At 46.2% G+C, this 25,118-nt stretch overlaps 1 protein-coding gene across 1 annotated transcript; it reads right to left on the bottom strand.

Annotated features, from left to right (window-relative positions):
• Nucleotides 1-699: 699 nt before the first annotated feature.
• On the bottom strand, nucleotides 700-24,785 carry LOC120988848 (vomeronasal type-2 receptor 26-like). The gene is made up of 4 exons (XM_040416587.1): nucleotides 24,543-24,785; nucleotides 20,843-21,070; nucleotides 11,945-12,068; nucleotides 700-1,607 (listed from the first exon to the last, which is right to left on the bottom strand). Exons 1-4 carry the CDS (start codon nucleotides 24,783-24,785, stop codon nucleotides 700-702), a joined length of 1,503 nt encoding a protein of 500 aa, XP_040272521.1.
• Nucleotides 24,786-25,118: the final 333 nt, after the last annotated feature.

The raw sequence follows: 25,118 nt of genomic DNA on the forward strand, positions 1-25,118 counted from the left end.
TGTTTCTCCATGAATAGATAGGAATGTTATTATTTAATACGGGGTTAATTCCCCTTTCTTTTTATTATATATCTTTTATTATCATGCATTTAAACATCTGAATTTTTAACAAAGCAATGTCGCAGCACTTTTTTATGTGAAAATTGCACATGTTCACGAAAAAACGCATAGAAGACGCAATGATACCGCAAGGAGCAAAATTTGTGTGACCTATGGGACTATAAAAGGATGTGATGGTGTAGCAGGGGTAGAGCCACTGAGGAAGGGGAGAGAAGTCCCCGAAACGCGTCTGGAGCTATACCCCTGCATTTACACCAAACTGGACATACCGCGGACCACCTAAGAAACAACAAAGACTGGAGCGCTCCAAAACTTCTTTCATCGTGAGTACAGCTCTACGTTCCGAGCAATTGGAGAAACTGTGAAAATGTTTCAAAAATTTGGTAAACCGAACCTGAAACAAGTCTCGAGTGGTTCACTCATCTCTAATTCCCCCCCAACCCCCCGCCCATTCAAGTTGACTTGATGTGGCATGGCTTTTGTTCTGGTTGTCTAGTGTATCTTAAGGACTTCATATAAAAGAGCTACTTTAAACGCTTACTGTAATTGCATATATGATCCTGTTCTAACATGGTGTAGAATACTTTTTGAATAATGCAGACACAAGGTTTATTGGTAAGAACTTTTTTAATTGAGTTTTTACATGATGATATGTTTCCCAAGAAGGTTCCTCCTGGAGTTTACTTGAGGATGAAACAAAATAATATAGCATTTTGGAAAAAAAAAGCAACAGAGTATGGCCCAACTAGAGGACATGATAGCAAAGACCTCCATGGCCACAGTGTATTTACCACTAGTACTTAGTGAAGCTGGAATGAAGGACACCCATACCGTGAGGAACGCCAACATGCTGAAAGTGATATACTTGGCCTCATTGAACCTATCAGGAAGTTTTCTTGCCAAGAAAGCAACAAGACAACTAATAAGGGCCAAGGAACTCATATATCCTAAAGTAAACCAAAATGCCGTGGAAGAACCTTCATTACATTCATAAACTAGAACTCCAGTCTTGGCTTTAAAGTTAAATTCAGGGAAAGGAGGAGAAATAATAAGCCATATTGTACAGATGAGGAACTGAATGACAGTGCCCATAGATATGACTAGATAGGACACCTGAGGCCTGGCCCACCTTCGTAAATCACTGTTGGGTTTTGTAGCTCTAAAAGCAATCATTACCAACATAGTCTTAGCCAAAATACATGAAATACAGAATGCAAAAACCAGGGCAAAGGCCACTTGACGTAGGAGGCACTTCTCATTTCCAGGATAGCCGATGAAAGCCAGGGAACACAAAAAACAAAGGGACAAGCAGATGAGAAGAAGACAACTGATGGTGTAATTGTTGGCACGGACTATGGGAGTGGTCTTATAGCAAATGAGTAGCCCTAGGATAGCTATAGGTACAAACGATGTAGTAACACTGGTAGATGTCAATGTGACGCCCAAAGTCTCTTCATACGAGAGGTATTCAATTGGTTTTGGTAGACATCTGTCCTTTTCTTCATTTGGCCACTTATTCCAAGGACATTTAGAACAATCGACTGCATCTAAGAGGTGTTGATAAAAAAAAAAAATTCAGATACCATTATAATTATACTATTACACTGCCTGTCCAATAAAAAAGTCGCCACCAAAAAAACGGTCACACACTCTAATATTTTGTTGGACCGCCTTTAGCTTTGATTATGGCACACATTCGCTGTGGCATTGTTTCGATAAGCTTCTGCAATGTCACAAGATTTATTTCCATACAGTGTTGCATTAATTTTTCACCAAGATTTTGCATTGATAATGGTAGAGTCTGAATGCTGTGCAAAGCTGTCTCCAGCACATCCCAAAGATTCTCAATCGGGTTAAGGTCTGGACTCTATGGTGGTCAATCTATGTGTGAAAATTATTTCTCATGCTCCCTGAACCACTCTTTCACAATTTTAGCCCGATGAATCCTGGCATCTTGGAATATGCCCGTGCCATTAGGGAAGAACAAATCCATTGATGGAATAACCTGGTCATTCAGTATGTTCAGGTAGTCAGCTGACCTCATTATTGGAGTACATACTGTTGCTGAACCTAGACCTGACCAACTGCAGCAACCCCAGATCATAGCACTGCCCCCACATGCTTGTACAGTAGGCACTAGGCATGATGGATGCATCACTTCATCTGCATCTCTTCTTACCCTGATGTGCCCATCGCTCTGGAACAGGGTAAATCTGGACTCATCAGACCACATGACCTTCTTCCATTGCTACAGAGTCCAATCTTTAGCAAATTGAAGCCTTTTTTTCTGGTTTGCCTCACTGATTAGTGGTTTTCTTACGGCTACACAGCTGTTCAGTCCCAATACCTTGAGTTCCCTTCACATTGTGCGTGTGGAAATGCTCTTACTTTCACTATTAAACATAGCCCTGAGTTCTACTGTTGTTTTTCTTCAATTTGATTTCACCAAACGTTTAAGTGATCGCCGATCACTATCATTCAGGATTTTTTTCCCGCCACATTTCTTCCTCAAATACGATTGGTCCCCACTATCCTTCCAGTTTTTAATAATGCGTTGGACAGTTCTTAACTAGGGATGAGCGAACCCGAACTGTATAGTTCGGGTTCGTACCGAATTTTCACAGCCTTGCCTACTATTGGCATGGCTGTGATTGGCCAGTGCAGCATGTAACCCAGCCTCTATATAAGCTTGGGTCACGTAGCGCTGCACGTCACTCTGCTGATTCAAGCTTAGGGAGAGGTTGCTGCTGCGACGTTAGGGCGAGATTAGGCAGATTAACTCCTCCAAAAGACTTAATTCAGTGATCGATCTCCAGCTGTGGATCATTGAAGTGCTGATATTGAATTGCTCACTTTTTTTAGGCTTCCCAGAGCGTTTTTATATCACTTTTTTCTGGGGTGATCGGCGGCCATTTTGTGGCTTGTGGTGTGCCAGCACAAGCTACCACCAAGTGCATTTAACCATCAATAGTGTGGTTATTTTTTGGCCATATACTACATCAGGTGCAGGCTGAGCCTGTGTCACCCAAGTGCATTTAACCATCAACAGTGTGGTTATTTTTTGCTATATCCTACATCAGGTGCAGGCTGAGCCTGTGTCACCCAAGTGCATTTAACCATCAACAGTGTGGTTATTTTTTGGCCATATACTACATCAGGGGCAAGTTGAGCCTGTCACCCAGCGCCTAAAAAATAGGCCTGACATTTCTATTCCTCCAAATCAGTACAGTTTTAGCTGGTCAAGTTATATTTAGTAACCGTAAAAGCACAGTTTTTGTTCTGGGTTGAAAAACTATTCCCAAGTTTGCCATTCTCAAAATTAGTAGTTTCTGCTATATCAGGCCTACTTTAAATCTATCCCAAAAAGGATATCTTAGATTGAAGGTGCTGATAGTGTCATTCTGAAAAACTTAACACACACGCTACCGTGCAGATACAAGTCTAATTCTGTGATTAAAGATATATCTGTCACACATCGCGTAAAAAATAGGCCTGACATTTCTATTCCTCCAAATCAGTACAGTTTTAGCTGGTCAAGTTATATTTAGTGACCGTAAAAGCACAGTTTTTGTTCTGGGTTTAAAAACTATTCCCAAATTTGCCATTCTCAAAATTAGTAGTTTCTGCTATATCAGGCCTACTTTAAATCTATCCCAAAAAGGATATCTTAGATTCAAGGTGCTGATAGTGTCATTCTGAAAAACTTAACACACACGCTACCGTGCAGATACAAGTCTAATTCTGTGATTAAAGGTATATCTGTCACACAGCGCGTAAAAAATAGGCCTGACATTTCTATTCCTCCAAATCAGTACAGTTTTAGCTGGTCAAGTTATATTTAGTGACCGTAAAAGCACAGTTTTTGTTCTGGGTTTAAAATTTATTCCCAAATTTGCCATTCTCAAAATTAGTAGTTTCTGCTATATCAGGCCTACTTTAAATCTATCCCAAAAAGGATATCTTAGATTCAAGGTGCTGATAGTGTCATTCTGAAAAACTTAACACACACGCTACCGTGCAGATACAAGTCTAATTCTGTGATTAAAGGTATATCTGTCACACAGCGCGTAAAAAATAGGCTTGACATTTATATTCAACCAAATCTGTACTGTTTTAGCTGGTCAAATTATTTGTAGTGACCGTAAAAGCACAGTTTTTGTTCGGGGTTGAAAAACTATTCCCAAATTTGCCATTCTCATAAATAAGTAGTTTCTGCTTTATCAGGCCTACTTTAAATCTATCCCAAAAAGGATATCTTAGATTCAAGGTGCTGATAGTGTCATTCTGAAAAACTTAACACACACGCTACCGTGCAGATACAAGTCTAATTCTGTGATTAAAGGTATATCTGTCACACAGCGCGTAAAAAATAGGCCTCACATTTATATTCAACCAAATCTGTCATTACTTGTGTGCCTGTATTAGTGTAATACGGTACCTAAATAGATAGCCAGACAGTCTTAGGTGTCTGTAAAAAAAGGCCTGAATTTTAATTCAATACATTGGCCCGAATAATATTTTTCTTATTGTGGTGAACGGTAACAATGAGGAAAACAACTAGTAAGGGACGCGGACGTGGACATGGTCGTGGTGGTGTTAGTGGACCCTCTGGTGCTGGGAGAGGACGTGGCCGTTCTGCCACAGCCACACGTCCTAGTGTACCAACTACCTCAGGTCCCAGTAGCCGCCAGAATTTACAGGGATATTTGGTGGGGCCCAATGCCGTTCTAAGGATGGTAAGGCCTGAGCAGGTACAGGCATTAGTCAATTGGGTGGCCGACAGTGCATCCAGCATGTTCACATTATCTCCCACCCAGTCTTCTGCAGAAAGCGCACAGATGGCGCATGAAAACCAAGCCCATCAGTCTGTCACATCACCCCCATGCATATCAGGGAAACTGTCTGAGCCTCAAGTTATGCAGCAGTCTTTTATGCTGTTTGAAGACTCTGCTGGCAGGGTTTCACAAGGGCATCCACCTAGCCCTTCCCCACGCACAACCACTTATGTTTCCTGATGATGAGGACATGGGAATACCACCTCAGCACGTCTCTGATGATGACGAAACACAGGTGCCAACTGCTGCGCCTTTCTGCAGTGTGCAGACTGAACAGGAGGTCAGGGATCAAGACTGGGTGGAAGACGATGCAGGGGACGATGAGGTCCTAGACCCCACATGGAATGAAGGTCGTGCCACTGACTTTCACAGTTCGGAGGAAGAGGCAGTGGTGAGACCGAGCCAACAGCGTAGCAAAAGACAAAGAGGGAGCAGTGGGCAAAAGCAGAACACCCGCCGCCAAGAGACTCCGCCTGCTACTGACCGCCGCCATCTGGGACCGAGCACCCCAAAGGCAGCTTCAAGGAGTTCCCTGGCATGGCACTTCTTTAAACAATGTGCTGACGACAAGACCCAAATGGTTTGCACGCTGTGCCATCAGAGCCTGAAGCGAGGCATTAACGTTCTGAACCTTAGCACAACCTGCATGACCAGGCACCTGCATGCAAAGCATGAACTGCGGTGGAGTAAACACCTTAAAAACAAAGAAGTCACTCAGGCTCCCCCTGCTACCTCTTCTGCTGCTGCCGCCTCGGCCTCTTCTGCTGCTGCAGCCTCTACCTCTTCCTCTGCCTCTGGAGGAACGTTGGCACCTGCCGCCCAGCAAACATGGGATGTACCACCAACACCACCACCTGCGTCACCAAGCATCTCAACCATGTCACACGGCAGCGTTCAGCTCTCCATCTCACAAACATTTGAGAGAAAGCGAAAATTCCCACCTAGCCACACTCGATCCCTGGCCCTGAATGCCAGCATTTCTAAACTACTGGCCTATGAAATGCTGTCATTTAGGCTGGTGGACACAGACAGATTCAAACAGCTCATGTCGCTTGCTGTTCCACAGTATGTTGTTCCCAGCCGGCACTACTTCTGCAAGAGAGCCGTGCCTTCCCTGCACAACCAAGTGTCCGATAAAATCAAGTGTGCACTGCGCAACGCCATCTGTGGCAAGGTCCACCTAACCACAGATACGTGGACCAGTAAGCACGGCCAGGGACGCTATATCTCCCTAACTGCACACTGGGTAAATGTAGTGGCGGCTGGGCCCCAGGCGGAGAGCTGTTTGGCGCGCGTCCTTCCGCCGCCAAGGATCACAGGGCAACATTCTTTGCCTCCTGTCTCCTCCTCCTCCTACTCAGCTTACTCCTCCTCTTCTTCCACCTGCTCATCCAGTCAGCCACACACCTTCACCACCAACTTCAGCACAGCCCGGGGTAAACGTCAGCAGGCCGTTCTGAAACTCATATGTTTGGGGGACAGGCCCCACACCGCACAGGAGTTGTGGCGGGGTATAGAACAACAGACCGACGAGTGGTTGCTGCCGGTGAGCCTCAAGCCCGGCCTGGTGGTGTGCGATAATGGGCGAAATCTCGTTGCAGCTCTGGGACTAGCCGGTTTGACGCACATCCCTTGCCTGGCGCATGTGCTGAATTTGGTGGTGCAGAAGTTTATTCGCAACTACCCCGACATATCAGAGCTGCTGCATAAAGTGCGGGCCGTCTGTTCGCACTTCCGGCGTTCACACCCTGCCGCTGCTCGACTGTCTGCACTACAGCGTAACTTCGGCCTTCCCGCTCACCGCCTCATATGCGACGTGCCCACCAGGTGGAACTCCACCTTGCACATGCTGGACAGACTGTGCGAGCAGCAGCAGGCCATAGTGGAGTTTCAGCTGCAGCACTCACGGGTCAGTCGCACTGCGGATCAGCCCCACTTAACCACCAATGACTGGGCCTCCATGCGAGACCTGTGTGCCCTGTTGCGCTGTTTCGAGTACTCCACCAACATGGCCAGTGGCGATGACGCCGTTATCAGCGTTACAATACCACTTCTATGTCTCCTTGAGAAAACACTTAGGGCGATGATGGAAGAGGAGGTGGCCCAGGAGGAAGAGGAGGAAGAGGGGTCATTTTTAGCACTTTCAGGCCAGTCTCTTCGAAGTGACTCAGAGGGCGGTTTTTTGCAACACCAGAGGCCAGGTACAAATGTGGCCAGACAGGACCCACTACTGGAGGACGAGGAGGACGAGGATGAGGAGGAGGTGGAGGAGGATAAGGATGAAGCATGTTCACAGCGGGGTGGCACCCAAAGCAGCTCGGGCCCATCACTGGTGCATGGCTGGGGGGAAACACAGGACGATGACGATACGCCTCCCACAGAGGACAGCTTGTCCTTACCTCTGGGCAGCCTGGCACACATGAGCGACTACATGCTGCAGTGCCTGCGCAACGACAGCAGAGTTGCCCACATTTTAACGTGTGCGGACTACTGGGTTGCCACCCTGCTGGATCCCCGGTACAAAGACAATGTGCCCACCTTACTTCCTACACTGGAGCGTGATAGGAAGATGCGCCAGTACAAGCGCACGTTGGTAGACGCGCTACTGAGAGCATTCCCAAATGTTACAGGGGAACCAGTGGAAGCCCAAGGCGAAGGCAGAGGAGGAGCAAGAGGTCGCCAACGCAGCTGTGTCACGGCCAGCTCCTCTGAGGGCAGGGTTAGCATGGCAGAGATGTGGAAAAGTTTTGTCACCACGCCACAGCTAACTGCACCACCACCTGATACGGAACGTGTTAGCAGGAGGCAACATTTCACTAACATGGTGGAACAGTACCTGTGCACACCCCTCCACGTACTGACTGAAGGTTCGACCCCATTCAACTTCTGGGTCTCCAAATTGTCCCAGAGCTAGCCTTTTATGCCTTGGAGGTGCTGGCCTGCCCGGCGGCCAGCAATTTGTCTGAACGTGTATTCAGCACGGCAGGGGGCGTCATTACAGACAAACGCAGCCGCCTGTCTACAGCCAATGTGGACAAGCTGACGTTCATAAAAATGAACCAGGCATGGATCCCACAGGACCTGTCCATCCCTTGGGCAGATTAGATATTAACTACCTCCCCTTAGCAATATATTATTCTACTCCAGGGCACTTCCTCATTCAATCCTATTTTTATTTTCATTTTACCATTATATTGCGGGGCAACCCAAAGTTGAATGAACCTCTCCTCTGTCTGGGTGCCGGGGCCTAAATGTGTGACAGTGGCCTGTTCCAGTGGTGGGTGACGTGATGCCTGATTCTCTGTTATGACATGAAGACTGATTCTGTGCTGACATGAAGCCAGATTCTCTGTTACGCGACCTCTCTCCTCTGCCTGGGTGCCTGGGCCTAAATATGTGACAGTGGCCTGTTCCAGTGGTGGGTGACGTGAAGCCTGATTCTCTGCTATGACATGAAGACTGATTCTGTGCTGACATGAAGCCAGATTCTCTGTTACGGGACCTCTCTCCTCTGTCTGGGTGCCAGGGCCTAAATGTGTGACAGTGGCCTGTTCCAGTGGTGGGTGACGTGAAGCCTGATTCTCTGCTATGACATGAAGACTGATTCTGTGCTGACATGAAGCCAGATTCTCTGTTACGGGACCTCTCTCCTCTGTCTGGGTGCCGGGGTCTAAATATGTGACAGTGGCCTGTTCCAGTGGTGGGTGACGTTAAGCCTGATTCTCTGCTATGACATGAAGACTGATTCTCTGCTGACATGAAGCCTGAATCTCTGTTATGGGACCTCTCTCCTCTGCCTGGGTGCCTGGGCCTAAATATGTGACAGTGGCCTGTTCCAGTGGTGGGTGACGTGAAGCCTGATTCTCTGCTATGACATGAAGACTGATTCTGTGCTGACATGAAGCCAGATTCTCTGTTACGGGACCTCTCTCCTCTGTCTGGGTGCCTGGGCCTAAATATGTGACAGTGGCCTGTTCCAGTGGTGGGTGACGTGAAGCTTGATTCTCTGTTATGACATGCAGACTGATTCTCTGCTGACATGAAGCCTGAATCTCTGTTATGGGACCTCTCTCCTCTGCCTGGGTGCCTGGGCCTAAATATGTGACAGTGGCCTGTTCCAGTGGTGGGTGACGTGAAGCCTGATTCTCTGCTATGACATGAAGACTGATTCTGTGCTGACATGAAGCCAGATTCTCTGTTACGCGACCTCTCTCCTCTGCCTGGGTGCCTGGGCCTAAATATGTGACAGTGGCCTGTTCCAGTGGTGGGTGACGTGAAGCCTGATTCTCTGCTATGACATGAAGACTGATTCTGTGCTGACATGAAGCCAGATTCTCTGTTACGGGACCTCTCTCCTCTGTCTGGGTGCCAGGGCCTAAATGTGTGACAGTGGCCTGTTCCAGTGGTGGGTGACGTGAAGCCTGATTCTCTGCTATGACATGAAGACTGATTCTGTGCTGACATGAAGCCAGATTCTCTGTTACGGGACCTCTCTCCTCTGTCTGGGTGCCGAGGCCTAAATATGTGACAGTTGCCTGTTCCAGTGGTGGGTGACGTTAAGCCTGATTCTCTGCTATGACATGAAGACTGATTCTCTGCTGACATGAAGCCTGAATCTCTGTTATGGGACCTCTCTCCTCTGCCTGGGTGCCTGGGCCTAAATATGTGACAGTGGCCTGTTCCAGTGGTGGGTGACGTGAAGCCTGATTCTCTGCTATGACATGAAGACTGATTCTGTGCTGACATGAAGCCAGATTCTCTGTTACGGGACCTCTCTCCTCTGTCTGGGTGCCTGGGCCTAAATATGTGACAGTGGCCTGTTCCAGTGGTGGGTGACGTGAAGCTTGATTCTCTGCTATGACATGAAGACTGATTCTCTGCTGACATGAAGCCTGAATCTCTGTTATGGGACCTCTCTCCTCTGCCTGTTTGCCTGGGCCTAAATATGTGACAGTGGCCTGTTCCAGTGGTGGGTGACGTGAAGCCTGATTCTCTGCTATGACATGAAGACTGATTCTGTGCTGACATGAAGCCAGATTCTCTGTTACGGGACCTCTCTCCTCTGTCTGGGTGCCTGGGCCTAAATATGTGACAGTGGCCTGTTCCAGTGGTGGGTGACGTGAAGCCTGATTCTCTGCTATGACATGAAGACTGATTCTGTGCTGACATGAAGCCAGATTCTCTGTTACGGGACCTCTCTCCTCTGTCTGGGTGCCGGGGCCTAAATATGTGACAGTGGCCTGTTCCAGTGGTGGGTGACGTGAAGCCTGATTCTCTGCTATGACATGAAGACTGATTCTCTGCTGACATGAAGCCTGAATCTCTGTTATGGGACCTCTCTCCTCTGCCTGGGTGCCTGGGCCTAAATATGTGACAGTGGCCTGTTCCAGTGGTGGGTGACGTGAAGCCTGATTCTCTGCTATGACATGAAGACTGATTCTGTGCTGACATGAAGCCAGATTCTCTGTTACGGGACCTCTCTCCTCTGTCTGGGTGCCAGGGCCTAAATGTGTGACAGTGGCCTGTTCCAGTGGTGGGTGACGTGAAGCCTGATTCTCTGCTATGACATGAAGACTGATTCTGTGCTGACATGAAGCCAGATTCTCTGTTATGGGACCTCTCTCCTCTGTCTGGGTGCCGAGGCCTAAATATGTGACAGTTGCCTGTTCCAGTGGTGGGTGACGTTAAGCCTGATTCTCTGCTATGACATGAAGACTGATTCTCTGCTGACATGAAGCCTGAATCTCTGTTATGGGACCTCTCTCCTCTGCCTGGGTGCCTGGGCCTAAATATGTGACAGTGGCCTGTTCCAGTGGTGGGTGACGTGAAGCCTGATTCTCTGCTATGACATGAAGACTGATTCTGTGCTGACATGAAGCCAGATTCTCTGTTACGGGACCTCTCTCCTCTGTCTGGGTGCCTGGGCCTAAATATGTGACAGTGGCCTGTTCCAGTGGTGGGTGACGTGAAGCTTGATTCTCTGCTATGACATGAAGACTGATTCTCTGCTGACATGAAGCCTGAATCTCTGTTATGGGACCTCTCTCCTCTGCCTGTTTGCCTGGGCCTAAATATGTGACAGTGGCCTGTTCCAGTGGTGGGTGACGTGAAGCCTGATTCTCTGCTATGACATGAAGACTGATTCTGTGCTGACATGAAGCCAGATTCTCTGTTACGGGACCTCTCTCCTCTGTCTGGGTGCCGGGGCCTAAATATGTGACAGTGGTCTGTTCCAGTGGTGGGTGACGTGAAGCCTGATTCTCTGCTATGACATGAAGACTGATTCTCTGCTGACATGAAGCCTGAATCTCTGTTATGGGACCTCTCTCCTCTGCCTGGGTGCCTGGGCCTAAATATGTGACAGTGGCCTGTTCCAGTGGTGGGTGACGTGAAGCCTGATTCTCTGCTATGGCATGAAGACTGATTCTCTGCTGACGTGAAGCCAGATTCTCTGCTATGGGACCTCTCTCCAATTGATATTGGTTTATTTTTATATATTTTATTTTAATTTTAATTCATTTCCCTATCCACATTTGTTTGCAGGGAATTTACCTACATGTTGCTGCCTTTTGCAGCCCTCTAGCTCTTTCCTGGGCTGTTTTACAGCCTTTTTAGTGCCGAAAAGTTTGGGTCCCCATTGACTTCAATGGGGTTCGGGTTCGGGACGAAGTTCGGGTCGGGTTCGGATCCCGAACCCGAACATTTCCGGGAAGTTCGGGCGAACTTCTCGAACCCGAACATCCAGGTGTTCGCTCTACTCTATTCTTAACCAAATTTTAGTAGTTTCTGCAATCTCCTTAGATGTTTTCTCTGCATGCCAATGATTTGACTCTTTTCAAACAGACTAACATTTTTTCCACGACCACGAGATGTGTCTTTCGACATGATTGTTTAAGAATTGAGAATCAACTCATTGCACCAGTTGGGGTTAAATAACTTATTGCCAGCTGAAAGATAATCGCCCATGCAGTAATTACTATTTGCTTAGTTAAATCCAGGTCATGACTTTTTTGGGGGACAGGCAGTGTATAATTCTATAATTAACTCACCTGTTTTATTGGAAAATTCTCCTTGTGAACAAGGAACACATTCAAAGCAACAATTTGGTTCTCCTGGGATGGAAGTTCTTCGTGAACCTGGTTGACAACTTTCACTGCATATAGATATTGGAACCTAGAAATGATATTAATGATATTAATATTAATTACGGTATATTCCTCTTTTTCAGATCTGCACAATTTTGGAAATTTGATTAGAAATGTTTAGATTAATTTGACTGATGATCGGCTGTCCACGCACAGAAAGAAAAGCAAGTTCTCCAAATAAGTGGGTAAATAAAGAGCTTTAGGTTCCCCTCTAATGACCTTCTAACACTGGGACAATGGGGGAAATTTATTATCAGATATTCTCCATTTTTGGCGTATATCTGGGGCAGATTGCAACGAAAAAGTTATTTAGGCAATATGTGACTTTTCCCCACTCACACCTAAAATGCCAGGGCAGTATAAATACCCCACAAGTGACCCCATTTTGGAAAGAAGACACCCCAAGGTATACCGTGAGGGGTATGGTGGATTCGTGTAAAATTTAATTTTTTGTCACAAGTTAGTGGAATATTAGACTTTGTAAGAAAAAATAAAAATAAAATAAAAAAAAATCATTTTCCGCTAACTTGTCACAAAAAATAAAAACTTCCATGAACTCACTATGCCCATCAGCGAATACCTTAGGGTGTCTACTTTCCGAAATGGGGTCATTCGTGGGGTGTTTGTACTGTCTGGGCATTGTAGAACCTCAGGAAACATGACAGGTGCTCAGAAAGTCAGAGCTGCTTCAAAATGCGGAAATTATTGAATTTCTTTTAATCAAAGACATGTAGAACAATAAATTTAGAGAAAAATTGATATAGAAATGTAGTTTTGTTTGAAAAATTTTACAACAGAAAGTGAAAAATGTCATTTTTTTGCAAAAATTTCGGTCAATTTCGATTAATAACAAAAAAAGTTAAAATGTCAGCAGCAATGAAATACCACCAAATGAAAGCTCTATTAGTGAGAAGAAAAGGAGCTAAAATTCATTTGGGTGGTAAGTTGTATAACCGCACAATAAACCGTGAAAGTAGTGTAGTGCAGAATTGTAAAAAGTGGTCTGGTCATTAAGGGGGTTTAAGCTAGGGGGGCTGAGGTGGTTAATAGTGGTGATCCTTGAGCAGAGGTATTAGGGGGGCAACTGGAAAAGATGCAATATTAGGGGTGCATCTAGAGTGGGGGCATTGGGAAGCATCTGGAGCTGGGGCACTAACGGGGGTGTACCTAAAGCAGAGGCATTGGGGGGACCTAGGGCAGAGTCCCACCAATGCCACTCTGAACTCTGCAGAGAGCAGCACACATACAAAGATCTGAGTCTGCTATAAACAAATCCCCTATTTCCCCCTTACAGTCTCCTACATCTCACTACTGTCACACACCTGAGAAATCAGCCCAGCACCACAGAGGAGTCCTTCTCTCCAGCAACCACAGTTTCCTGACAGCAAGAGGTCAGGAGGAGGCAGACACCTTCTCTCCATCTTCACAGCCAGCAGCCCCAGAACAAATTGCGGGGCCTCCTGTACAATGTACACCAGTAGGAGGCTGCATCACTTTGTGATACTGCTACCTAGTGGTAACAATAATTATCTCTCCTGAGCAAGGAGAAATGATTACTCCTCCATCTTTTCTCAGGCGCAGGAGACTGGGGGCCCACCGAGGAATCTCCCGCCTCCCCGGTGGGCCAGTCCGAGCCTGTCTGTGATTGGTATTGTAGCTCAGCCCAATTCACTTCAATGAAGCTGAGCTGAAACTATTCCATGTGACCAATGTACGGTGATATCACATGGCCTAGAAAGAGGCCGCAGAGCTCACAGAGAGACGGCCTGTTCTAACAGTTGAACAACAAGGGTCCCGGTCGCTGGTATCTGATATTGATGACCTATCCGTAGGATAGGTCATCAATATTAATCGCAGATTAACCCCTTTAAGAGGTTAGTACAAACAACTATTTTTTAGCCTAATATAAGATACAGTATATAAGGCCCCAAACAGTGGAGTAACTAGAAATTATTGGGACCCACAGAAATTTTTTTAATGCCCCCCCAAGCAACTTCTTCACAACCTTCACTCCTGCGGCTAGTCAGAGTAGACCCAGCAGCTGCTCCATCAGTTTCCTACAGTGTTACTATATATTGTCATTGTATAATACTGTTGAGGGGGCCCTGACAATAAAATATTTTAGACTTCCTCCTGGGTTTGCCGCTTCTGAGTTGGGGACCCAAAGCAGCCCCTTCCCTTATTGCTACGGTTCTGGCCCCATAATAAGAAATTTTGCCATTGATGATACTTATGTCATTGTCCAAGACTTGTGAAGAATATATATCTTAACAAATTAACACATACACGAACAACATTATGTGTAAGAGGTTGTATCGGTGACAACGCTGAATGATATCATTTAACTAAGTAGCCATTTTCAATAATGATAGCAGCATCTATAGGGGTTATACAGAGGGAGTGTCACGTTCGGGTGTGGAAGGGAAACACCACACCGAACATAGTAGGGAAAGGGGTGAGGGAATAAGAACTTGAAACAAGGGAAAGGAGATGGACACCTCCTAGAAAAACCCTAATCAAAGTCCTGACTAACTACTAGTATGAACAGACCCCAGAGGTAGGTGAGTTCATACACAGGAATACCTAATGTCCTAACTCACCCTATAGGTTCATGGTACTAATGTCAGGACTGAGACAACCTGTTCCTCCAAAACAGGCCTTAATACAAATGACAGGGAAATGCAACACACAAAATAACCCAAAGAAAATACATCCACAACTCTGGGAAGTTACATCCACATGTAACACCCCAGAGTTATGTTACTACACGCGTCTACCCCGCTACTGTCTTCTAAGAGCCTGTATATTGTCATCTGATATAATTTGTATTATGTCTTAACAAATGTGCATCTAAAACCCTGTTAAATACAATTGTTACTTGTAATTTTACAGGTACACCAGCAGGTGACAGCAATGCATTGGCCAGGTACTAGTTACAGTTTAGCATATCTAGGCTGGAATGGATTATTCCAGCTTAGCTCCCCCTCTGTGGAGGTGTGGACTGTTCCCACATCCTGCAGCATGGGTGGGGAAGGAAGTTAGAGTCAGTGTAGCCTCCTCCCCGCTAGGGGAAGGCTGAGTGATAGCCTTCAGGAGATCCCCTGCATAGGGAAGAAAGCAAGGAACTTGTCTCAGCTGAGACATTGATTAAATTCCCAGTCTGAGAACCTTCAGCCTCAGCTGGATGAAGAAAGCAGACAATCTCCAGAGTTTCAGGAAGAAAGCATCCCCTGAGAAACCACCTGTGAGTAAAGTCCAGAGACCTAGGAGAAGCCATTCCTCCTCAGCTAGTCTGTCCCCACAAAGCAGAAGCTATAGAAAAGCGCAAAAGATGAGTTCCTGCCACAAGTACAGAGCTACAAAGCCGACACATTATCCTGCAAGCTCACATTTAAAGAACAGAAGCATTTATTCCTGCCAATGATTGCTAAAACCTGCTGGGAACCAAAGACCAAAGCTGTATACTGCTTGGATACAAGTTATCTTCAGTAAAGAAACTGAACTTCATCTAAAGGTCTGGACATCATTTCTGATGCAAAATTCCTCTATTACTCCTACTATAACTAAACTTAAATTTTTTGCAAGTGAGCCAGGAGCCCAGCCGTACCCAGGTAGGAGACACCATTGACACCATTATCACCACCCTATAGAGACATTATAGGCCATTACACCACTCTGGCATTCCTAATCTGGGACGTGAATTATAACACCTTGGAAGGGCCCTGATGTAGTACCCTGTGCACGCTGCAATTGGCGTCACAAACAAATACAGACTATTATCCACCCGTATCCTCAGTGGCGTCGCTACAGGGGGGCAAGGGGGGGCAATTGCCCCCCCCCCGGGTGCCCCCCCCCCCCTTCCCCCGCTGATTAGCTGCTGCGCCCGGCCGCCCGCACTAGTGATATCCGGTTCATGAACGAATCGTTCTTTTGAATCGATTCAGTTCACTGAACCGGAGGAGTCTATTCACCTGACTGAGCCGATCCGTTTGAAACATCTCAGTCAGATAGTTCAGCAATAGAGACGCCGGCGTTAGAGACTCATTCGATTCTTTGAGTTAAAAGAACCGTGAGTCACTAGAACAGTTTACACTGAGGCTGATGCTTTTGTTGCAGCAGTGATAAGGTTAAGGGACAGACGGGCAGTCAGCAGAGATGAGAGAAGTGGACACAGAGTTTAGATTACAGGTTGAATTAACCCTTTAGGATTAAATTGGCTTCTCAAGGAGATATATATATGTTAAAGGCATCCCTTCTTCTGAAACTTCTGTCTCATTCAGTAGCTATATAACTAAGGGTGGGTTCACACTAGTTATTGTCCTGTGTGATGTCTGTGCGGACTGTGGACTATGTTATTATCAGCCAGTTTTACTGTTATCAGCTCATACAGTTTTCCCTGTGCATTCACTTCACTGGTTGTACTGTCAGACGGTCACTGTGGGGGACAATGCATCCTGTCCCGAGTCCTGTCCCCTTCACTTCCTCACTCAGTCAGAGCTCAGACCAAGTGCCAAGAGCCGACTCAGCGAGTCAGCAAGTGAATGGAAGCATCCGCGCATGCGCACCACCTAAGCTCTTCGGTTCACTTGCGTCTCAGCTCAGCAGAGTCAGCGAGTGAACCGAAGATTCGATTCATGAACCGATTCATGTGAAAGGTCCGAACTTTCCATCTCTAGCCCGCACTACTGAGTGAGCGATTCACAAATCACAACACAGACATGACAGATGGGGGCGGCGTTCGGACCCAGCGGAGGCAGAGCGTGCAGGGCGGGCGCAGGCTGGGAGTGCGGCAGCCGCAGAGTTGACGTCACCGCGTAAAGCTGCGTGCCTGCCCGCCCGCGCGAACGCTTGCTTCTGTTCTGCAGCTCTTCTACTGCGTCTGCTAGCGTCAGTGAGCCTGTCTGTGCCCAGCCCAGGCCCCAGCTTCGGACAGGAGAGGTCCAGAGGAGGACTGTGTGTGGCAACTTCCCAAGAACTCTGCCTGGCCCTGCCCTGGCCGGCCCCTAGGCAAGCTAAGAAGAAAACAAAGTATGTACCCCCACTACCTCGCCTCATGGCCTGCCTGCTTGCGCCCAGCCCCTCCTCAACCCTGATACCCCTATAACTTAGGGGTATCAGGGTACATTATACAAGGGTAATATAACTAAGGACCCCTGTATAAGGTCCCCTGATAACACTGAGTCCTCCTCAGTTATATTACCCTTGTATAATGTCCACTGATACCCCTTAGTTATAATATTACCCATAATGTCCCCTGATACCCCTCAGTTATATAACCAAGGGGTATCAGGACTATAATTTCCTGTTTCTGGTCTTATCATTAAAATATAACCTTTATTTATTTCTTTATAAATCAATAACCCACAAAACAAAACGTGAAGTTTAAAAATACATATGGAGGGCTACTGTATTTTGGACTGGGGGTCTAGTGTTTCTGTTTTATTAGTGAATCAGAGGGATATTACTACATATCTCACTGAGGCTATGTGCAGGCTTTCTACTCACACCTTTTGCCCTGACATAATTCTTAAAAATATTTAAAGACGCAGCTCCCCCGACATGTTTCACCGCAGATGCAGCGTCTTCAGGGGAAATGGAGCTACAACACGAGCGGAAATACTTTATATCCTTAGGGTGGATCTCACCTTCTAAATCACCTATAGCTATTCGGTCTCGTGTTGAGTGATGTCCTGCTGGGCCAGTCATATCCATTCTTTTTTCAATTATCGGCTTGCTGGGGAAAGAAATCGAAAGGAAAGTAATCTGCGCATGCGTCCGAGACTTAGATGTTTCTTATTCCTCGGTATGCTAATACGCATGTTTTAGGACTTATACTAAATTTGTATCTATACCCTGATTCCATCCACGCTTGCGTTAGGACTTATAATTCCCATGCTCTGAAAAGTTCGTTGATTTTTTATATCTTTGAGGCGCATGCGTCAACACTTAGAATCTTTTCTATCTATTTGTAGGTAAATGCGCATGCGTTAGAACTCGTACTCAAATCCCATACATATTCAGCTGTTATCTACGCATGCGCTATAACGTAAGATTCCGAACGTTCCGCTTCAGCTCAATCTCTACTCGAGACATACATATTTCAAGGCGCCTGCGCTAATACTTAGAACTTTTCGCGTCTCCATCTATTACCAGGTGCGCTTGCGCTCAGTCTTAAAATTTGATTATATACTTTCAGGGCGCATGCGTTTGTACTTAAAGTATCTCACATTTCTGTCTAGTGATAGAGGCGCATATACTGGAGCTTTTTAAGGTTTATTCAAATTGCATACTTTCAGGGAGCAAGCGTCTGGACTTAGAGAATATCAGACCCTTTTTTTCGATAATTCATGCAGCTTCATAGTCAAGTATACTGTATATGCATAGGTACTTTCCTTTAGTGTATTTTTATATGTATATTGTTTCATTTTCCCAGCAGCCATTTACCTTGGCTATAGGCCTTTTTTCTTATTATTCCTAGGATCAATATCCTAGATCGCTGGATATTTGTGCCCTATGTTTGTCTGGACCAATTGACTTTTTAGTATTTAATAACATTTTATATAGTTTTTAACTAAAAGGAGAGAGGGGAAAAAACAGTATTTTCCTTTTTTTTATTTTTGATAGTAGCTCCATTTCCCCTGAAGATGCCGCATCTGCGGTGAAACATGTCGGGGGAGCTGCGTCTTTAAATATTTTTAAGAATTATGGCAGGGCAAAAGATGGAATAGTAGCGAGGCGATCTGCAGACGCCGAACACATCTGAGGGACAGTGCAGTTACTTAGGCAGAATAACCACTGTGAGGGTTACAGATAGGAGTATCAGAGAAACACTGTAAAGGGTGACTGGCAAAAATAAGTGCGGCTTGATGATAGAATGCCTGGTGTCGGCCGACATTACAGACATCAAGTGTAGTAACATAGGTGTGAGTAGAAAGCCTGCACATAGCCTCAGTGAGATATGTAGTAATATCCCTCTGATTCACTAATAAAACAGAGACACTAGACCCTCAGTCCAAAATACAGTAGCCCTCCATATGTATTTTTAAACTTCTCGTTTTGTTTTGTGGGTTATTGATTTATAAAGAAATAAATAAAGGTTATATTTTAATGATAAGACCAGAAACAGGAAATTATAGTCCTAGACTATTGGAATATTTAATTTGACCTCCTGGGTTTAGTGGGTGCATTTGAACTAGTGCAAGGGGTATCAGGGTACATTATACAGGGGGTAATATAACTTATATTACCACCGTATAATGCCTGATAGGCCTCCTGAGTAACTTATATTACCCTTGTATAATTATGTATCCGGATACCCCTTAGTTATCTGATCCCGGCGGGGTAATATAACTAAGGGGTATCAGGGTACATTATTATACAGGGGTAATATAACTCAGGAGGCCTATCAGGCATTATACGGTGGTAATATAGTTTACATTACCCTTGTATAATGTACCCTGATACCCCTCAGTTATATTTCCCTGTGTAATGTACCCTGATATCCCTTAGTTATATAATATAACTACGGGGTATCAGGGTGCATTATACAGGGGTAACATAACTGAGGAGTTCTATCCTATCAGGGACGTAATACAGGGGTAATGTAAGCTATATTACCCCTTTATAATGTCTGATTGCCCTCCTCAGTTATATTACACCTAATGTACCCTGATACCCCTTAATTATATTAACCTGGCGTCAGGGGTGTAGCTGCAGGGGAAGCAGCTGCTTTAGTATTTTTCAGTAGTATGATTAGCTGGTGAAAATTTTCAGTGCCCCCCCATTTTTGACTGTGTATCTTCTGTGCCCCCCCCTATATATTGATCCTAGAGTCGCCACTGCGTATCCTGGCCCACTGCATAAGTGGCGTCAGCGTTACCCCATACCCTGCTCTATTGCACACACACCGGCTATCCACAACTCAAACTGAAGCTATAAACCGCATAGCATAGTGGGAGAAACAACAATAAATAGAGAAGGTTAAATGACCATAATAGCCGCACCCGGGGAGAGAAGGTGCGGCAAGCACCAGAAACAACACAGAAAACGTGTCAGATCAAACCACGTGTTGCCAGTCTCACCGATCTCCTGCCATCTGTCGCGGGAACGTCCGCACACAGATCAAATATAAAAAATTCTAATCACCCCCCTTTTCCAATTTGACATATTAAAATAAACATAACAATAAACACCAAAGGTATTGCGTACTGCGTCCAAAAACTTCTCAACTATTAATATATAAAAATATTTTCCTATCACACGTGATTCGCCATTTTTGGTCACTTTATCCTCCCAAAAAATTGAATAATAGTGATAAAAAAACAAGCCCTCTTACAGCTCTGCAGACGGAAATATAAAGAAATGATGACTGAATATGGTGATGCAAAGAACTTTTTTTTTTTAAAAGGTATTGATTTTTTTAAAAGCAGTAAAACAAAATAAAAACTATACATATTTGATATCGCCATAATCATATTGACCCACACAATAAGGATGTAGTGTCATTTTTACAGCAAAGTAAACATTGTAGTATCAAAACCCCAAAAACTTGACAAAAATGTGGATTTTTTTTCAACTTCACCCCCAAAGATTTTTTTTTCCTGTTCTGCAATTAGAGACATAGTAAATTAAAGGGGGCCATAAAAAAATACAACTAGCCCTGCAGAAAATGAACAAAGTTATTGCTCTCGGAACGTGAAAAAAAACCCCACATCTATTGTCAACACAGTTATGGCTCTCGGAAGGTGAAAAAAATTAAAATAAAACACATCTATTGACAACACAGTTTAATCATTTTCTTACCTTTCCATTACTGAATGTCCACTGGACAGAACTGGTGTTAATATGAAGGGCTCCTCTGTAAGAGGCTGAGCTGGTAAATCTTCCCACTTTAACCTGTTTGATGGAACCTCCCAGGTCCATTTGCCAGTTGACAATATCATATGATGGAGGAGGGTCTCCATTCTCATCAAAAAACAAATCCCTTCCACTGCTTAACTTTATTCGGGTCTTCTTCATGTAATGGAGAACCTATGATGAGAATTTGGTAGACTATGAAAAGGGTCCAATGTAATTTTTATATTGATACCGTGGGGATTCGCTCTGGTAGGCAGGGTAAGCGGACGCAGTACAGAGGCAAAAACTAGTTTGTAAAGCAAAACTTCAGTGTTTATGCACACATAAGGTATAGCACAAAAAGCAAGTCACTTTGCAGTCTTGGTGTTTGTTCACACACACAAAAAGTTCATAAAGCAACAAAGTCACCTTATCTCCTGGGTGTTAGTTCACACCCTGCTGGCTTTTCTGCCTCGTCAAGTCCATAAGCAGGCTTTAGGACACCTGTTTCCCCTACAACCGGGTCTCAGCCCTCCAACTCAGCACAAGCCTCAGATCCCAACACAGAGATCCCCTCTGCTGATCCCAGCTGTCTTTTAAAGACAGCTAGGTGTTGTCAAAACCCCGGACCGGCACCTGAGATCCAGTCCGGTGTTTGACCCCACCTGGCCACTAATCAATCCAGCAGCACACACTGGGAGGAAGATATCTGTTTTCACAGACAATACCCTTCACTGTGTCACATACCCCCCCTTTGTTCAACCCTGAGGGGGTGAACACATGCCAAACAGTGCACCCGGGACAGGGCATCCGCATTTCCCTGCAACCGAGCTGCCCTGTGTTCTACTGTGGCTTGTCACCAAGCCTCGGGTACCCGGTATGGTTTTAGCCAGACTTTCGCCTGAGACTCAGTGACAATGTAATGCCGAATTGTGGAAGTGCGCCCAAGGAGGTTCAAGAACACATCCGCGTTCCGACTAACAAACTCCCTGGCCTCCTGAGCCTGTTAAGAGGATAGACTGTCACCAATTTTTACTGTGGCAAACGCTTCCCTTGCATCAGACTGAGGGGCTGGAGCCTCCTCCCCTACAAAAACCGGCCGCGGTCTGTCTTCAGTACAGGTTTCCCTATCTTTCCAAGGTTTAAGTAAATTCACATAGTAAACCTGCTCCGTCTTTCTCCGCCCTGGCTGGTGTACCTTGTAGTTTACATCTCCAATTTTCTCTAGTACCTCGTAGGGCCGCTTCCACCTAGCGCAGAACTTACTGTCCACAGTCGGCCCACAATCCAAAACTGGAACTCCCCGGCTAAAGTTACGGACCCCAGATGTTCAATTATAGGTCCGACTCTGGGCTTGCTGAGCTATCTTCCTATGCTCGCTACCTATCCTATTCTGTGGGGTTGTCTCCCGTGTTATGCGAGCGGGTGTGGACCCACTGCGCCACTGACTGGGTACACTCCAGAGGGGCGTAACTAAGCAGCTACCTGGTATTCACTAGAGCCCCTGCTGGTGGGGATAGGCTTGGGCCATAGGGTAGCTGCAAGGTGCCACTCCAGAGTATTCCCCAAGTCAGTGGCAGCTGACCAGGGGGTCAGAGTGCTCGGTGCAAGCACCAAGGGGACTTACGAGGCCTGGAGGTACGGGTCAGGAGAGGCAGCAATCAAACAAAGTCAGCAAACAGGATCCGAGGTTAGGGGCAGGCGGCAAAAAGCAAAGTCCAGGAGTACAATAGCAGGATTCGGTACACAGGGAGGCAGACAAGATAAACACCTTTGCACTGGAACTAGACAGGCTAGACACTGTAGTAGGAAGTGCCTTTAAATACCTGCTGCAATCCGGCCATTGGCTGCTGAGACAGGGGGCATGTATGTCTTGGCACATAGTAAAGAGAGACACACCCACGCAAGCTTCAGCACCAGTGCAAGTCTCCAGCAGCAAGGAAACACTGGTATGGATCACATGTAGCAGAGTTAAGTTAGTTGCTGCCCGTGTTTGTCAGCTGGGCGGCAGGAGGGAAAAGAGGGAGCCCGGCGCCCGTGCCTGCTGATAGGGGCAGCGATGCCGACACGGGCCATTGGGCTAACATCCCGCTCATCCACTGGACCTACCGTGGGCCCCTCCGCCTTGGGTTTCCTGTGTTCTAACAACTTAACTGGGCTAAGCCTCGATACTGGAGCTTTTCCTATCTCTCAGGGATCAGTATGTAAAACGGCCGGCCACAGGGCTGGGAACAACGGAAAGTCTCTTCCTAATATCAAGTATTTGAATAATTTAGACAGCACTCCAGTATTAGATTAATGCTTTTTATTTGCCGGACATAGAGGTCCTTTTTGGAACTGGGGCCGGCCTTCCATGCATCCGTGTACGCAACTAGCCTGATGAAGGGCATGCTTTTTGCCCGAAACGTTGCCCCAGTTCCAAAAAGGACCTCTATGTCCGGCAAATAAAAAGCATTAATCTAATACTGGAGTGCTGTCTAAATTATTCAAATACTTACTAGTTCCGAGAGGTGGAGCAAGGAACGCACTTAGACGCGCACCCTAAATCTATCAGCCTTAGATAGAGTGCCGTGATCATCTCGTGATTTCTTCCTAATATCAAGTCATAGTGCATGCTCATGGTTACGGCCACCTCATGGATCCACCTGCTGGCACACGTGCTTAGGGACACCAGAGCAGTGGGGTACTCTTTTAAATCTCCATGTACGCTGAGCACCCCGACTTTCCGGTTTGTAAACTCAGTGGGTTGCACCAAGGAAGCTCTCACAAGGGTCACCCGACTCCCTGAGTTCAGCAGAGCCACCACGAGAGTGACTCCCACCTCCACCTGACACAAAGGTTTGTTATTGAGAGTTTCTGGAGTGTCTGACAGACCGACCTTTCTGGCATACCATGACTGTCGATACCCAAAGTTTACGTCCATTGGCTCGACCAGGTGGGGACAGTCGGCCCGTACATGGCTGGGCTCATGACACCTTTTCAGACAAACTTTCTGGCCACCTGCTTCTGTTTAGCTGTGGATAGGGTGTCCACCATTTACTACAGGCGGCCTTTATGCCCCCTTCCCCAACATCTGGTGTATTTCTTCTGAATCTTCTACCCTCCAGCGGCACAGTGCCTGACAAAGGCGGAAATATTGTCCGAAAACTTTTGCACAAGGAAAGCCGCATTTCACGTTTTTCTGAATAAACATTGCAATCAATTTACACAATCTTCGGGGCTGTGATTTGTATTACATATGTGCTCATGACACCACCAGCAGATTATCGGGTTCCGATCCCCAAAGGGCACATCCCGTGCGGTCTTTATCAACTCAGGCCACTGGGTCTGGGGTGGGCATTTTCTGGATTTTGTTACATCCTTTCCCAGAGTTCCCCCATGGAGTTCCTCAGTAGCCCTATACCGTTTGACCAGGTCCACCATCTCCAGGGCACTAGTAGGAGAAGTCTGGCCAACCCAGCACTGGAGGGGTAGTGGCAATGCCCTCCAGAATTTTTCAGCTACAATACGGACCAGCATAGCAGTACATCAGGCGGTAGCCATTTTAGCAAGAGATAGGGCAAATTATAATACTGGGGTCTCGCTGCCTCAGCCGGGTTAAACTCCCACTGATGCACCCGCTGGGCCCGGACCAACAAATTCACCCCCAGTCTCGCCAGGATCTCACCCTTGACCTTATAGTAGTCTGCCGTTTGCTCATCGGTAAATCAAAGTAAACCTGTTGGGATCCTGGTGCCAGGAACGGAGCGATGACCTCAGCCCACTGGTCTCGGGGTAGACTCACCACCTTCTTGAACACCGCCAGGTAGGTTTCGATGTCATCCGTCTGTGCCACATTGCGGATCGCCGTGCGGACCGCTTTCCGGGCATCGTGGACTCCATGAGATACTCCTGTCTTCTCTAAGGCCATCACGTGTTGCAGCAGCGGCTGGTTCTTTTCTTGCTGTCACTGATTAGCTTCTAGCAGTTGTCAGTTAGTCTCCTGCTGCTGCTCCATGGATTGTTGTTGCCTTAGGTTGACCTGCACCAGCTGCTTCATCATCTCCTCCATCTTGTCCCGTGATGCTGGTTGCAACTTAGCAGGCTTAATCCAGGACATACAACAGAGCACAAAAAAAATGCTACAAATATATTTTAAGCTTTATGCCAGCTTCACTGTGATTGCCCGCATCCGTCACCAATTCTGGGTATTCTCTCTGTGGGCAAAATTCGGTTTGTAAAGCAAAACTTCAGTGTTTATTCA

This window comes from Bufo bufo, chromosome 1 (assembly GCF_905171765.1).
Source record: "Bufo bufo chromosome 1, aBufBuf1.1, whole genome shotgun sequence".
Classification (NCBI taxonomy): Eukaryota; Metazoa; Chordata; class Amphibia; order Anura; family Bufonidae; genus Bufo; species Bufo bufo.